The sequence below is a fragment of the Manacus vitellinus genome, unplaced genomic scaffold (genome assembly GCF_001715985.3).
Source record: "Manacus vitellinus isolate BGI_N305 unplaced genomic scaffold, ASM171598v3 scaffold_38_pilon, whole genome shotgun sequence".
NCBI lineage: Eukaryota > Metazoa > Chordata > Aves > Passeriformes > Pipridae > Manacus > Manacus vitellinus.
This window is the reverse complement of record NW_021940526.1, coordinates 6,878,026-6,893,786: the sequence shown is the minus strand read 5'-3', so window position 1 is coordinate 6,893,786 and position 15,761 is coordinate 6,878,026. Positions and strand designations below refer to the sequence as shown.

General features: G+C 47.3%; 1 protein-coding gene and 1 long non-coding RNA gene across 3 annotated transcripts; one reads left to right on the top strand and one right to left on the bottom strand.

Moving 5' to 3' along the window:
* Positions 1-357: 357 nt before the first annotated feature.
* On the top strand, positions 358-2,783 carry LOC108640580. Of its 2 annotated transcripts, XR_003915980.1 has the most exons (4): positions 358-973; positions 1,217-1,334; positions 2,160-2,548; positions 2,700-2,783. It is a non-coding gene; the product is annotated as an uncharacterized LOC108640580 (long non-coding RNA). The 2 variants fall into 2 exon arrangements; XR_001921276.2 differs by lacking the exon at positions 2,700-2,783 and having other exon boundaries at positions 2,160-2,656.
* Positions 2,784-4,134: 1,351 nt separating this feature from the next.
* On the bottom strand, positions 4,135-15,391 carry ZC3H6 (zinc finger CCCH-type containing 6). Its single transcript, XM_029961671.1, has 11 exons — positions 13,772-15,391; positions 13,159-13,284; positions 12,351-12,606; positions 12,025-12,146; positions 11,816-11,932; positions 10,645-10,756; positions 9,995-10,104; positions 9,318-9,571; positions 8,075-8,577; positions 7,440-7,679; positions 4,135-6,562 (listed from the first exon to the last, which is right to left on the bottom strand). Exons 2-11 carry the CDS (start codon positions 13,231-13,233, stop codon positions 5,064-5,066), a joined length of 3,288 nt encoding a protein of 1,095 aa, XP_029817531.1. The 5' UTR covers positions 13,234-13,284; positions 13,772-15,391; the 3' UTR covers positions 4,135-5,063.
* Positions 15,392-15,761: the final 370 nt, after the last annotated feature.

Here is a 15,761-nt window from a genome sequence, read left to right as displayed (position 1 = left end):
CCCTCACTTTCCCACAGGCTCCCTCTGGGAATACCAGCAACTCCACTCCCACAGCAAACACTGCTGGGTGTTGGGAGCTGGGAAAGGCTTTGGCACATGACCCAGGTCCCTCAGGAGAACTGTTCCAACTGTGCTCTGAACTGTGCACTGTCAGCTCACGTGACAGCTGCTCCCATTTGGAGCTGGCTCCAGGGGCTTTGGATCTGGGAAGAAGGGCTGGTGGGGAGTTGGAACAGACGCAGCAGGGCCCCCACCTCTCCCACCACCTTTACTCACCAAAATCTGTTTCAGAAGCAGGCAGGTGGAGGAGGCCGCTCGGCACTGCTGTGTCCGCACGCTCTGGACCTGGAATCTGTTCCATTATTGTCTGGACAGCAGCGGGATGGCCCTTCCAGCACCTCCCCTGCAGAGCACAAGAGAGGAAACTGTGACACACAGCAGGGCGGCCCCAGCAAGGTGTCCCAGGTCATCCAGGACATGGCAATGAGGATGCTCCACATGGCTCAGTTCCTGAGGAAGAAGGGCCCCATCGCGGTACGCAGCATTCCACCCCTCCACTTCTCCCTCAGGATCACAAAGCCCATCCCAAATCCCTGTGTCACCCCATTCTCAGGAGAGAGGCACCAGCTCTACTTATGCAAAATACTCAAAATGCCTTCCTCTTGGTTAGATGTGAGCTTGGCATCCCATCCTTTCCTCGTTCCAGGATGCATCTGGGCCTCATGTATCCTTCCCTGTCCTGCAGGAAAAGCTTTTTCCTCCTTCCCTCCCCAGTCCCATTGATTTTTATCCCGTTTTAGAGCAAGGAGCAGTTTGTTGCCTGTGCCAGGCAAATCGCTTCCGACGGGCAGGTGGTTGTCAGATTTGGGCACATCCTTGCCAAGCAGTGCCCGGACCAGAGATGCTCCACGGAGCTGCTCCGCGCCTCCGAGCACACCCACACCCTCAGCAGCCAGCTCAGCATCGTGGCCAGGTGAGCTGCCAGGCCCAGGGATCACCTCTCCCAAGGTCATCCCAAGACCCTGGAGAAGGAATGTGCGTGGTGGCCCCCGGAGGTCCTTGTGGGCGGTGGGAGTTCGGACACCATTCGGAGGGTTCCCTCTCCTGCCCGGGGTTTCCCTGCTCGGATGGCACAGGGGATGAGCCAGGTTTGGAGTAATGACACTGTGGGATGCCCGATGCCCTTCCAGTAAAACCCTCTGGAATGTCTTTTCAGGGTGAAAGCAGTGACTGGGGAGAGCAAGGCCTCCTCGGAGCTGCTCCTGAGCAACGCGCAGAACCTGGTGCGAGCGGTGCGGCACCTCCTGGGCGCGGCCGAGGCGGCCTCTGTCAAAGTGAGTGAGCCTTGGCATCAGCCACGGGATCAGGGAATGCTTTGGGGCAGGGGGAAGGGTTGCTCCAAGCCCCGGGTGCTGTGGGACTCCAGCTGGAGCAAACATTCCTCCTGGGATGTTTTTATTCCGTGCCTTTCTGTCTCGTTTCCAAAGCCCACCTTACACCTTCCCAGGTATTGTTCCTGGAGTCACCTTTAGCTGGAAATAGTCCCTGCCAATCCCCTTTATTCCCAAAAGCCAAGCTCCTATGAGCTTTCCATGCAGCTGCCATCAACAGCCAACTGATCCAACTGGAAACAGTCTGTGGGAGCAGATTTTACCTGAAAACACTTGGAAAACAAGTGCAACCACCACCAGCCTCTCCTGAGGCAGCATTTCTAGCTGAGTCCCATCCTCCTCTACAATCCTACAACATTTTCTGGGATCAGCCTGTCTTTTTGAAGGAGACAGTTTTTTAAAATCCCATTCCCTGTATAATCAGCCCCAAGGGTGACAAAGCTCCTCCTGTGTTAATTAATTGCCCAAACTTAAAACTTCCTATATTTGTCCATTTTTCACTTCACTGATTCCAGCCTGGATTAATCAATTAATTAATCTTGACTGTCTAGATTCCAAAGTCCTTTTTGACCTGGAAATCTCCCTTTGGAAATTTCCCTGCTTCTCAAGAAACTGTACTCCTTTTCTCTCCCTGTAAGCACCTTTTTGAGCATTTTTAAGCATTGTGAGCATTAAGAGGTAGAAATCCCACATGGATCAGCTCACATCCAGACTTTCCTGTCATTTAGGATGTACAGAGATATTTAAAGCAATTATTTTGTCCAACAGGGTTTGGGACAACCCTCATCTGACCCTGAAGCAGAAGAAGTTGCTGCTTTTTGCCTGCAGTGGAAGAAAAACCTGTCGTGGCACAGAGCCAAGGAGGCTTTAAATTCCAACAGGGATGAGTTAGGGCTCCGCAAGACTCGGGAAGCAAAGGCGGAGCCCACCCTGATGGCTGGGGTGCAAGAACCACCCCCTCAGACCAGGAATATCCCAAAGCATCCCAGTCCCAGGAAAGGACACACAGCTATGGACAGACACCTGTAAAACCAGGGAGGGGCTTCTCATCCTGATGGCGTTGGAGTATTTGCAAGATGAAGGATTCGTGTTGGAGCGTTTCCATTGTGGCAGGAAAATCTTGGAAGAGGCTCCGTGGGGAGGCCAGGAATGTTCTGGTGAGTGTTTTACCCACAGGGCAGCAAACACCAGGTGGTGACACAGGCTGGACAGGGCTTGGAGCAACCTGCTCCAGTGGGAGGTGTCCCTGCCCATGGCAGGGGTGGGATGGGATGAGTTTAAGGTCCCTTCCCACCCAAACCATTCCAGGATTTTATGATCCAGAGTTGCTCAGTCTTTCTGCACTGCAGAGAGCAGACAAGGTCACAGATCACATATCCAGGGATACAGCAGTGGGTACGGTTTTATTGTGTCCCTGATCCTGCAGATTTCCTCCCAAAATCCCCCTCAGCCCCAGGATTTTCTCCTACCAAGTAAAACCTTCAGTCCTGACCATCACCCACCTCAGAGCTTCCAGAGGATCCCAGACTGGTGACACTGGCTGCTCCTGCATCTCTGGCTCTCCACATTCATCCTTCACAGCCTCAGGGGATGGAGCTGCAGGTGTCCCATGGAAACGCTGATCCGTGCCGGAATACCGTGCAGGAGGGCTGGAAACAAGCCTTCCCTGTGGAATTCACAATCCAACACCACAGCAGATCACAACTGGCTGGATGCACAGCCCATTCCAACCCCACCTTGGTGTCCCCACCTGCCTCTCTATCATGTTCCCCGTAGCAGGAATTCTGTTACCTGTGCAGTCACAAGGAATCTCCTCCGTGTTCCAAGGGAGAGCAGCAGGCACACCGGAGATTCTGGGAAGCAATCTGCAACGGATAAAGCAGGGAGCAGGGGTGGATGGAGGAGCAGAGCAGCCCCAGAGGTGCTGGGAGGGTCCATGGGGACCTGTGGGGTTGGGGGAGAGGAAGGAAGGAGTGAGTTACAGAGTTACCCAGGCTGTGAGGACTCGCTGGCCTTTGTATCCACATCCCATTTCCACACCATTTTTCCCTGCTGGCTTGGTTTTTTTGAGGAAAACCTTGACCAGCCATGCTTGTCACTACATGAAGATGTAATTACGCAGAACTAATGGATCACTCAAAAATAACAACCAGGTTCCCTGTCCCTTACCCAGTTTTCCTATTCAGAAGACCATAAAATTAATGGAATTTACATTCTGGGAAATCAGGGAGGCAAATTGAAACCGCAACTGCCTTTGGAGATGTCTCCTCTGCCATGAAGGAATTACCTTGGTTCATCCCTGCAAGAAACCAAAACCTCAGAATTTGGGATAAACTGGATTGTCCCAGTGGAAGCATCACTTGGGCCAACAAAGAAAGAAGAGGAAAAGGTGCACCAAGGAAGAGACTGAATGCAAAGAAACATTCCAAAGGGGCGGGAAGCAGGTGGTGATGGAGCAGCCGGCAAGTTCTTATTGGAAAGGCAGCTGGGCTAGGAATGACTACATTTCCTCTGGAGGAAAAGCAACCCAAAAGGCAGGACAGGAGGCTTGGAGGACATTTGTGTTCTCCTGTGGAAATTAAAGACATGCAGGACATTTTGCAGTGGAAAGTGGCAACTCCCTCCAAGAGGGGCCTTGGAACCAGGTACATGGTTAAGTTAAGAACCCACCAACCATCCCACTGCACTATCCCACGGCGTTATCCCCCTCTTCCCAGCGTCCCCACGGAGTCACCACCAGGGATTAACGGTACCCTTTTTAATTGTTTTGTTAAAAATGTCGCCGAGACACCATGAATACAAGTACTGCGGTTACAGCCATACAAAAAAAGCAATACAAATTAAGCAGCTGAATACAAAAATACGTTGAAATACATGAACACCACAATGGAACTCGGAGCACTAAATCCCAATCGTGTAGGTGTGGAAAAGAAATTAAATAAAAACCTTTTTTTTCTTCTCGTATTAGACAACGTAGTTCTCTCCACTTTGAACAGTTACTTCTCCTAGTTATGTACTTCACAATTTTTTTCTATGTACAGCATAGAATAAAATACTTTGAAAAGATATGACATTTTTTTTCATCCTCAATATGCGATAGAGTCTCTTTTACACTAATATTGACTGCAGGAATAAAAACTGTCCGTGTCTTACATCAACGCATCGGAAAAGGAGGAGCGACGGTTTCCTTGGAATTCATTTACGCAGGTTTTCCATCGGTTCGGGGGTTTGGCAGTCCTGGAACGGCGTCTCTCCCGGGAATTAATGTACATAATATTGCTTGGATCTATACAAATGTGGCAATCGGATCTAAGTGGTGGTTGGGAAGAGGCAGCTCACACATATACAGCTCTGGGGATTTTCCATGACTTATTTACAATGAAAGTGCTTTTCTCAGCTCTAACACGATCCGGGGGGATTGGTTTCCTTTCTACAGGTCAATTATTAGTCTCCCTGAAATTGGAAAAAAAAAAAAAAAAGGATTCTCTAGAAAATACCACAGCTTTGCAAACACTCGAGCGCACTGGAGAACTGCGTGTGGTTCGGGATTAGCAGCTGAAAAGTGGTGGGAATTATAATTTAAAAATAAATAAAGCCAAAAGAGGTAACCCAGGTACAAAACAGCAGAGAACTGCAATATCCACAACGGTAAAAAGGCTCCAAAGCCATCTGCTAACAAAACGGGGAAGCGGTTGGATCAAAAGTCTTGAAAACATCTTTCAAGGATTTATCATCCGACTCCCCGTTGGGATCGTTCTCCGGGGTCTGCGTTACCTGTCCGGGCTGCCTCACCTGCCTGGGGTCGCTGTACTGCGGCCTGATTAATCCCGACAAAGCCTGGATCGGGAGATTATGCACGGCAGGAGCAGCGCTGGAGTGTTTAGCCTGAGATTTACTGGTGCTGTTCGCTTTGTCTGAAGCGGCCTCCGCTGATCCTTCCGTGGTTTTTTCCGCGTTGGAGGCAGCTTTCTGCAGGGACGCGTCTTCTGCCAGGCTGGGCTCGCTTTTACTGGAATTTTTCAAAATACTTTTTTTCTGGTTCTCTCCGTTCTCTCCCGAACTGGCTGGCACCGTGTCCGAGGCGGAGCCGTGATCCCTGGGATCGTACAAACTGATCCCGCTCAGGATGGAGCCGGGCGTTCCCAGCCTGACGCCGCTGGACGACAGTTTGGGCGCGTACGGAGGCAGAGCGTCGGGGTCGGGTTTCGGAGTCGCGGCTTCCGAGGGCTGGGATGAGCTGGCGGCAGCTCTGGCGAGCCGGGGGTCAAACTTGGGAGGGTGGGAATCCTTCCCGACTCCGTGGTGCGCGTCTGCGCTCGACAGTCTGTGGAGTCTGGGATCCACGTTCTTTTGCAAGCGGGGATCCCCCAGTTTGCTGGAGCTACTGGCGTGGGAATCCGCAGCCGGATCCAAGTAGCCGCTCCGGCCCGCGAGGCTGTTCTTGGCCTTGGCAGCGAGCCGGGGGTCGGCCGGCATCGCGTTCGGGTGCGGATCGTTCTTCAGATTCCGCAGTTTGTTCAGTCTCTGGTCGGCAATGAGTGGAGGGAGAGGTAAATTGATGGAAGAGACGGGGTCGGGCTTAGGCAAAGGGATTGGGAGCAAGTCCTCGGGGGCCCAGACGATGTGCTTGGCAAAGTTGGGTTTCATCAGGGTCACATCCATCTTGATGTGGCTGAACTGCCGGAGCTGGGAGCGGGGATCCCTTAACGTGACGCCGGGCAAAGGTTCCAAGGGAATGAGGAAAGCCCGTTCCCTCAGCTCTCTTTCCGAGTCCTCCTCGTCGTCGTCCATCCCTTTCTGCTTGACTTTGACTCCGGTGTGCGCGTGGTGCAAATCCAGCTTAGCCGCCCCGAGGGAGGAGCCGGCGTGGCCCTCGCTCACCTTGTGCATCCGCGGATCGCGGGCCAGCCGGGGGTCCAAGGATGCCGAATCGGAGGGTTTCCTGGGATTGGGCCTTGGAGAGGCCCGAAGTCTCGGGTCAGCAGTCTGAGGCCCCATACCTTTGTCCTTGGCCAGCCTGGGATCCGTAGGAATTCCCAGCATGTGCTGCTCCGTGGAATGTTGCTGCCGATTCCTAAAGTTTTCGCTCTGTTTCTTTAAGGTTTTGAGGATCGATTTAACACTGCTCCCCTCTTCCTCCTCGCTACTGGAATACCAGTTGACATTGTCATCTAGAAACCAAAGAAATTCCAAAGCATTTCGATTATTCAAGCAATTAATCCCCAGAGAATCCGACACATTTACTCCACAATGGGAAACTTCTCAGTGAAATCAAGCTGAAAAGATCTGACATTAAATCATAACTCCCTGTGTTATAAAAACAGTATCTAAAATGACAAAACTCCATCTAACCAAAGAACTGACATATCAAAAAATCCTGGAGGTACTGGAAATACTCCCAAGCTCTGCAATGTTCTCTCTCCATATCCATCAATATTAATTTGGGAAAATAACCTGCTTCCAAACAAGTCTAACAGTGCTGGTGAAAAAAACTCACATCTAAACTCTGAGTCTCGATGGAAGAATGAAAAGTAAAATGGTCCCTTAAAACCAGATAAATGAAAAACCTGCTGCCTTACTATAATCCAAATCCCAAGCTTTGGGGGAGAAATCAAGATTCAGGGTGGGAAGAAATAAGAATATTTAATTTTAAAGGACATCACAGAGGAAAAAATACTGCTCTAGAAAAAAAGATCAAGAGGTGCAACTGAAAAACCAGGATCTAGGATGCACCTGCATTCCTGGCAGTGAGAAACCTTTCTGGTTCAATCAGGGATTTTCAGAAGTAATTATCAACCACAGAACCTTTTAAAAGTGCCAACTAGATCCATAAATTATCCACGGATCTTCTTCCTTGGAGCTAGGATGAAGCAACTAAGCCTGTACTAAAATCCCAGAAGAAGCTGGGAAGAAGAGCTGAAAACACTGAGTGGCTGCTTGTGCATCCCCAATAACGTGAGCGGTGACGCAAATCAGTGTCAGCAGATTTATTCCCGGCTAATTCCCAGCCAAGAACCAGGCTGAGAATTCCGACAAAACCCTCCTCACCTTCGTCTTTGCTCATGGCCCTCTGGCCCTGGCTGCTGGCAGAGTCTCCATCCCGTTGGTGCTTCTGGCTGAGCCTGGCATACAGGGCCTTCTGCATGGCGGGCAGGAAATCGGGCACGTTGAGGGCCTGGTTGTGGCCCATGTGGCCGCCCATGCATTCCGACTCGCTCCCGCCCGCGTGCGACTCCTGAGCCATGAGGTGAGCCTGGTGGTCTGGGAACTCTCCGTGCCATGTTCCATCTGCAGGAGAACAAAGCTCCGGTTAGCACCTATCCCAGAGAAGTTTTCACAGCTATAAGACATGGAATCATGGAATGGTTTCAGTTGGAAGGGACCTTAAAGGTCCAGTACCAACCCCCTGCCATGGGCAGGGACACCTTCCACTAGCCCAGGCTGCTCCAAGCCCCATCCAACCTGGCCTTGGACACTTCCAAGGGCAAGCCACAGCTTCCCTGGCAACCTGTGCCAATACCTCACCACCCTCACAGGCAACAACTTCTTCCCAATGTCCCATCTAAACCTAAAGCAAAACATGACTTATTCAACACAACTGGACACCCCCAGCTGAAAAAGCCGGAACACTGACGACATTCCGGGAGGTTTCTCTCCAAGCTTCTTCCAGCAGACGTGCTTACCTCCGGAATTATTGGCCGGCTGGAAGTTATGCACAGCTTGGTGGGAATAGTAGTTGTCGTAGAAGTCGGCGGGGTTCTGCATGGACTCGTATTCCCCGGGCATCTGCTGGTACTGCGGCCCTGGGGGACAGTGGTTGTCCCTGGGCATGTTCACCATGTGTCCCTGCACTCCGGGGGAATTGTAGGAGCCCCCGAGCCCCGGCGGGGTCAGGGGCGGCCCCCCCTGCTGCCCTTGCATGGCCATTCCAGTCTGGTTCTGGGGGCCCATGTACCCCGGGGGAACCCCCTGCATGGGGGGGCTCTGCGGCATTCCCGGCCCCGGGGGCCCTCCGCAGGGATGGTGGCCGGGAGAACCGGGGTGCATCGGGGGCCCGTTGTGTCCTTGGGACATGCCGGGGCCCGGCCCCGGACTCGAGCCCGGATTGTACATGTGCTGGGAATGCGGGTCGTTGCCCTGGAACGGCGGCCTCGGGGGCGACGCGCTGTTGTAGAAGGTCGGTGGCCTGGGGGAGGAGAAAATGGAAGGAATCAAATTTTGGATCTACAAAGCCCGACAAGCCCACTGGCTCTCTCCTCACCCTCCCCACTCTTACTTGTACTTATTTGACCTTAAATTGGATAAAAATCCCAAAGGAGCAGAATTGTTTTCCAAGAGAGCTAACTACGCCCATTCCATGTATCACAGAATCACACGGAATCATTTAGGTTGGAAAAGACCCCTGAGATCATCAAGTCCAACCTTTGCCTAGTCACTAGACCAGAGCACCGAGTGTCACTTCCAGTCCTTCCTTGAACACCTCCAGGCATGAGGACTCCACCACCTCCCTGGGCAGCCCCTTCCAATGCCTGACAACCCTTTCCATGAAGAAATTCCTCCTGCCCCTCCCCTGGTGGAGTTTGAGGCCGTGTCCTCTTATCCTGAATGACAACGGGGTCTGGCTGGAAGCACATTTTTTTTCAGCATTGGCTCATCTCCATCAGTTTTCCTCAAGAAAAAGCCAACTGCAAAAAGACTGGAGCAGGGAATGAACTGCTCCACCTGCAGATGGAGATGCCAAAGCAAGAGCCAATGGAGTGACCTTCTGGAAGGTCAAGCCTTTCCATGGAATGCAATAAATAACTCTGATATCCAGTATCTGGCAGATCCTTAACTTATCCCAGAATCCTGACAGGAACAAAGCCAATGATTAAATATTAAATGAGAAATGTTCAGAGAAGTTCTACCCAGAACTCCAACACCTACTTCTTCCCAATTTTGTGGGCCAAATCCACAGTGGGCTTCACGACTATCTCAAAAAGAGACGGGATTTTCTTATAATCTCCTGAAGGATCTTGATAATTTTCCATGTCGGACTCGGAGAAGGGATATTGCTCTGGGGGGGTTGGCAGGAGCCCGACGCCCGGAGGGGGTTTGGGAAGAGGAACTATGCCCCGCTTCCGGAGCTCCTCCAGCTCCTTCTCATCTTCATTCTGGGGCTCCTCCTCGTTATTCAAAACCTGGAACAAAGCCACGGAGCAAACAGTCCATCAGTTTCCCACTATTTGCAATTCGATTTAGTCTCGCACCTCCCATTTAAATATTATTATTTACATATTTAAATAAACAACCTTCCCTGGATATTGACATCCCACTCAGAGGATTTATAAACCCATTTCTGGGGGTTGTTTTGCAGGACACCCAATTCCCAGGCAGGAAGAAAACTACTCCCAGTAGCCAAGAAGGGACAATTCCCCACAAGTCCACTTCCTTCAGACAGGAATTCTATGTGAGAGGAGTGGAAGGAGTTGTTATAAGATTCCCAATGTTTTTAGTGTTGGATTCATCCCCCTTTTCTGTTAAGGTCTGTTGGGCAGTGACTGGAGAGAGACAGGAAAATGCTACGTGAACCAGAGGTCAGGATTAGTGCCTGGATCCCTCACCTTATCCAGCAGCTCCTTTGTTTCCGCAGTCAGGGGAGCGTGAGAGAATTTGCACTTATCTCCTTGATAGCACTTGGCTCCTGTGTGGTAGAACTTGCAGGGGAATTCATGTAATTCAGGGAGTTAAGGATTCCTAACAGTTTGGGAAGGTTAGAAAATCCAGCTGGCAGCTATCCTTCAATTCTTCACCAGGAATTCATCTTTCCAATGCCACACGTTATGAAATTTGGAAGCTAAAAACCAACTTACCTCTTACTCCCACTTAAAATTCTCCTCTTAATTACATTTCTGTGGCCTTTGGATTTCATTTTAAAGTTGTGATTAAAAAGGGGAAGGAAAGCACAACAACAACAATGATCAGGAACAGATCAGAGGTTAAAAAATATGTGGATAAATATATCTGAACTTCAAGGAGTTTTATCTTTAAAAATGTTAAAAATCCTTAAAATTGACACAACCCTAGATTTTATATTTATTTTTTCCTCTTAACTAGTTAAGAAAAAAAAATCATCTGTAACAAATCTACCATCTTTGGTAGAGTCTCTTAAGGAAAGAAAGAGCCACCCTTAAAAATCACTTACACCAAAATAAACAGAAATAAACAGCAATACAAACTTCCTGATGAATTCTCAAGTGTTTTCAAAGGATATTGTGCAAATAAATGCAGTTCTCTCCTTTGGTGCAGTAACCCTGGATGTAAAACTTGCAGATTTCCTTTTTCTTTTCAATCTCTGCGTCATGATCAAATTTACACTGTTCCCCCTATAAATAAATCAGAAAACAAGGAAAAGCCATTAGTGAAATGCTGAATAATTTCATTTCACACTGAAAGAAGAACATCCTCCTCAGCTCCTCAGCTGAAACTTTTTATCTTGACTAACACTGACTTGCATTATAATCACGTCCCTAAAATGAGTGAATAGGAGAAAATTCCTGGATTGGATTTCAAAGGAATATGCAGAGTGGTGACAGAAAACAAGCTGCTCTTACAGTCTCAGGTCTTTTCTCTGCCTCCACCTTGGAATTTGCATTAAAAAAGGCATTTAAGCCAATATTTTCCTGAATTGTTTTCCATACATCCTGTTATCCATCCGGATTATTTTGCTGGGCAGGGGGTTTGTGGATCTTTTTAGCATTTATTTTCATGAACAAGACACCAAGTGCTCTTTCAGCCCGTTTTAAAACTGAAGGTGGCAGCAAATACTCGTCTCACTGAGCCAAACTTTCAAAGGCAGCAAGAAATACAATATTTCCAATAATTTTCACCTTTATTTTGACCATTTGAGAAACAAACATAAAATATTCCACTTCTAAATCCTGAGGAACCAAAGAAAAGTGAGTCACTCGCTGAAGAAGCATCCAGTGGTTTAAGGGTGTGTTTTATAACAATCCCACTTTTTAGAGAGAGAAATCACTTGGAAATCAATGTTTCCAAATTAGCAAGGAACAAACAACTTAATATATTCAGGAATTGTTGCCTATTTAGGTTCCAGACTTGTGAGATTTATCATATGATAAAATATTTTTATTTGGTATTTACATATGATGCATTGCCAGTGTAAGTTTATGATGCTGTCACAGATGCTTTTATTGCATATATTAATAAAAATATAATACTTACAATGGAATTAATAAATTAAATGGAATCTAACAGCAGTTAAATTCAAAATGTGTAACACAAGGGGATGTTTTCCCACAAGCAATTCTGCTGGATTTATCAATAAATCCTCAAAACCTCAGAAATCAAAATATCGAGTTGCAACACCCAAGTTTTCTTTAAATCAGCTAAGAATGAAGTAAAGAAAAGAATTAAAACTGTACCTTAATGCACCTGCCTTCGAGGAAATATTTACAGATCTGCTTGCCCTTGTGCTCCACCGTGTGCTGGTTGATGAACTCCTGGCTCATATTCACCCACTTCTTCACTGGTTTGCCATCCTGGAAAACCAAAAAATCCCCCTTTTACTGATGCTGCACAAATATTAGTTGCCATGCAGTGCATTGGGAATAAGGGCTGTGATCCCAGGTACCTCATGGAAGCCATCAGATCCTTTATTGCCTCCTCTTCCCCTGCCACGATCTTTGCGCTTCAGCTTCTTCTGCATCCCACGCCCTCGGCCCACGTTGTAATTGTTCCCTCGCTGGGAAATGCCTGGAAAACGGGAATGACCATGAAATTAAGGGAAAATGGTTCTCTAGTGACATCATGGAACAAAGTAACTCTCTTTTTGCTGTTGGAAATGTCATTTCTAACTAGCCCTGGTGGCAGGGAAGCCACCCCTGGCAGTTTCCCTCATCCAGGTCTCCATCCCAGAATGATCCAGGACGCAGCTGCTGCCCCCCAGAATTCCCTTACCTTTCTGGATCCCTTTCATCCCCTGTTTCTTCACCGGCTCCTTTGGGAATGGAGGTCCCAAATCCCCACTGGAGGTCTCCTTAGCCTGTCTGTACTGTTTCAGCTGGTCAGCAAAATCCTCATCCTTTTCTTCCTCGTTGTAATTCCCAAAGTTTTCATCACTGTAGTGACTGTAGTCATCATATTCCTTACTTTTGACATTTTTTTTATGCTGCATTTTCTGGGAACTCATGTAATTCCCTGACACGTGCCCATGCTGTAGGAAAGGGACTGCATTAGGAAGCAACTCCGTATTTCCAAATCCCACACTCCAAACTGCTCTAAAAACCTATTTTCGGGGCTGTTTTACTTCCAGATTTGCCCCAAGAAAGCATCAGTAATACAAAGAAAACCAGTTATTCAGTAAAAACCACTATTTTTGATTCCCAGACTGGGAAAAACCAGGACAAATTGAGCTCCCAGGTAGCAGAATCAACTTTAGATATTGCAAAATGGCTTTTCAAGAGCTGTTTCCTCTTAGCCCCGTCTAAATTCAAAACAGGCAATAAAATATTCCTTAATAATAAAGATTCCTTAATTCCTGTTGCCTTGTGGAGGAAAAATTGGTATCAAGCTTGCTCACACTACCTCCCTTCTGCCACAGATCCTGCTCTCCATCTGGGAATATACCCAGGGAGATGAGAACTAGACGTGCTCCCTGAAATCTGGGAGAACGGGCACCGGGATCGAGCCAAGAATTCCCGAACCACAGCGTTTCCATTGGCATTTTTGAAATGCCACCTGAGAAATCCCTTGGAAAACTTCCTACCTGACTGAAGGACGAATCATAATCCCTGTAGGAAGAGCTGCTGCTCTTCTTGTGTGGCCTTTCCGGGCGCTCCATGTCGGAGTCGTGGCTGTAGTCGGAACTGTCATCGCTGGAAGGGGAATTATGCTGGAAAAAAAGCAAAAAGAGCTGTGAGACTGCCAGGAATTTCAAGGGATCCATATGAGAACACTCTGTTTTTAAAAAAGGACCAGCAGGTTTCGTTTTCCAGGATCAAATTTTATTAACCTCTTGCACTGAAGTTGATTAAAATCTCTATTAGCTGCGTTTTCCCAATGAATTTTCCTGAAGAATTCACTCATCTTGCCTGACATCTTTTCTTTCCATAAATAGTCAGCACAAAAGTGAAACTGGTAAACTGACATTTTTGCCTCTTTATCCTAAAAACTCTCAGATCCCTGTGGTTCAGCTTCCAAGCCTGCTCTCAGTGGCCAGGGCTTAACTTAAACCACTGCTTGAGATTTAAAACCAGTTTAAGTCTTAATACAAACGACACCATTTTAGTTTCCCTCTCCAGTTCCCTGGATTCTTGTTTAAACCTGGAAACCTGCAATTCCAATCAGCACCTCCAATACTTTGTTTTTTTGTTCCTAACCTTATGCTTGTCCCGTCTTCTCCTCTTGGATTTCTTCTTTTCCTTCTCTTTTTTGCGTTTTTTCCGGGATTTCCGGTGGCCTTTCTCGGTTTTCTGTTTGTCATCCCCTTTTGTGCTGTGCTCCTTCACATCCTCATAGGCAGCATCATCTATTTCCCCGTCTTCCAGCTCTCCATCTTCTCTGTAGGAGGAAAAACAGCAGGACAATAAAATTCCACGTCACTGTCCAGCTCGTTAGCACTGGAAAAAAAATAAAAAAGGTTAAGAAGTTTGAAGCAACCCCAAGCTGTGATTTTTGGGATAAATGGATAAGCCAGGGAGAAGACATGACTGCTGTATGACCTCCTACGGCCTGGAATTTCTTGGAATTAACAAGAAAGTGAAACTGGAGCATAAATATTCCTGAAACACCTGCAGCTATCCCAAAAAAACCCAGTTCTATTTTGACAACATGGGCTAAACTCGTTCCCTCAAGGATCAATTAAATTATCCTCCTAAAATACCCACTGAAAATGCTCTCTGGGAACAAGATCATTCCCATTTCCCAGTTCCCTGGGGAACTGCACTCATAGACTTCCACTTCTGGGACACATCCAGGACTGGAATAACTCTCCAGGTAAAACACTCTCCGTAACACAAGCCTTTGGATTGCATGTCAGAGGGAAGATTACACAAGTCCTCTAATCCCTAAATTCTTTCCACAACATCCAAGCATTTTCCAAGCACTGAACTTCCAGAATGTAAAAATTAAAAAAAAAAAAAATAAAAAAAATAAGAAAAGCCACAAGCTAACTGGATAAATATGACTTGGAAAGGTAATGGTCAAAAATGTATCATTTCTTGGGAAAACCGTTATTCTTCAAGGAAAGCTTCAAGGAATTGGCAGGGCAGGAATTCTCATCTGGTTTAGAGGCTTTTATTCCCATTTAAATCCCAAACTGGAGCTGTGCACTAGGAAAGCAGAGCAGAGCCTCCCCCTCTTCCACAATCTCCAGCTACTCAGAGCTCAATGGATATGTGAGAACAACCCCAGAAAGATTCCCACTGTCCCGAGGGGATTCCTAGGGCATCTCCCAAATGGATCAGAAAGGAACAGAACCCAGGGAGAATCAGGCTGGTGAAACCACTGAGCAGTCACACAAATCTCTGGGAAGGGAAAACCAAAATCCACATCTCTGGGCAGGGAAAAAAAATTAAAACCCACACCTCAAATGACTCCCTCAAATTCTGGTGGTTTAATTTCATTTCTAACCTTCAAATCTGGGGTTTTAACTCCCCTTCCTTCACCTCATTCCGGGTCATTTGTAAAAATAGAATTCCTTATGCCCAAAAGAGGATTTACACCTCAAGCTCCTTAAGTCCAAGATCCAAACCCAGGATGCATTTCCTCCAATATTATGGGGATCCCGAGCCTCAAACATTATTCAAGCCTCTAAATTTTAGGTTTGATTCAGGGCCTCGGAAAGGTCTGAGTTAAAAACAATTATATTTTAGTTTAAAATAGTGCAGGAGACCTTAAACCACCCAAGTGTTTGTGACACTGGTCCAGAACAATTTAAAGAAAAAAAAAAACTCCCTCCCAATGCTCTCGACAGGTTTATAAAATGATAAAGAGCTCAATAATGAAGATAATAATTATTTCAGTAATGAAATATTATTGTATGAAAACTCCATGCCTAAAATAAGACATCAGAGGGCTAAAATTCCCCAAATTTTGAGACTAGGGTGCTGCTAGGCTAAAGAAATTAGGAATTAATAAGGAAAGTAATTCCAAATAACACAGAAATTTAACTGGGAAAATCAAATAAAACCGGGGGGGGCTGGGAGGAGTAAAAAAGTGAAAGTCAATGAACTCCAAGTGATTTTCTAAAGTTCCTGGGAAAGCTGGCACCGATTTATGTGTTTATTTGCTGGAACTGAGTTTGCCTTCAACTTCCTCCTCACCCACAGAACCAAGAGATCCTCACTAAATGCTCACCTTGCAGGAAAA

Excerpts from the sequence above, each read along its gene's own strand:
- ZC3H6 (XM_029961671.1), bottom strand. The coding sequence starts at position 13,233 with ATGGAGCGCCCGGAAAGGCCACACAAGAAGAGCAGCAGCTCTTCCTAC. Across the intron at positions 10,105-10,644 it reads GAACTGCATTTATTTGCACA|ATGAATTCCCCTGCAAGTTC; the intron begins ATATCCTTTGAA and ends TCCCTGAATTAC. Across the intron at positions 6,563-7,439 it reads GGCCATGAGCAAAGACGAAG|ATGACAATGTCAACTGGTAT; the intron begins GTGAGGAGGGTT and ends TTTGGTTTCTAG.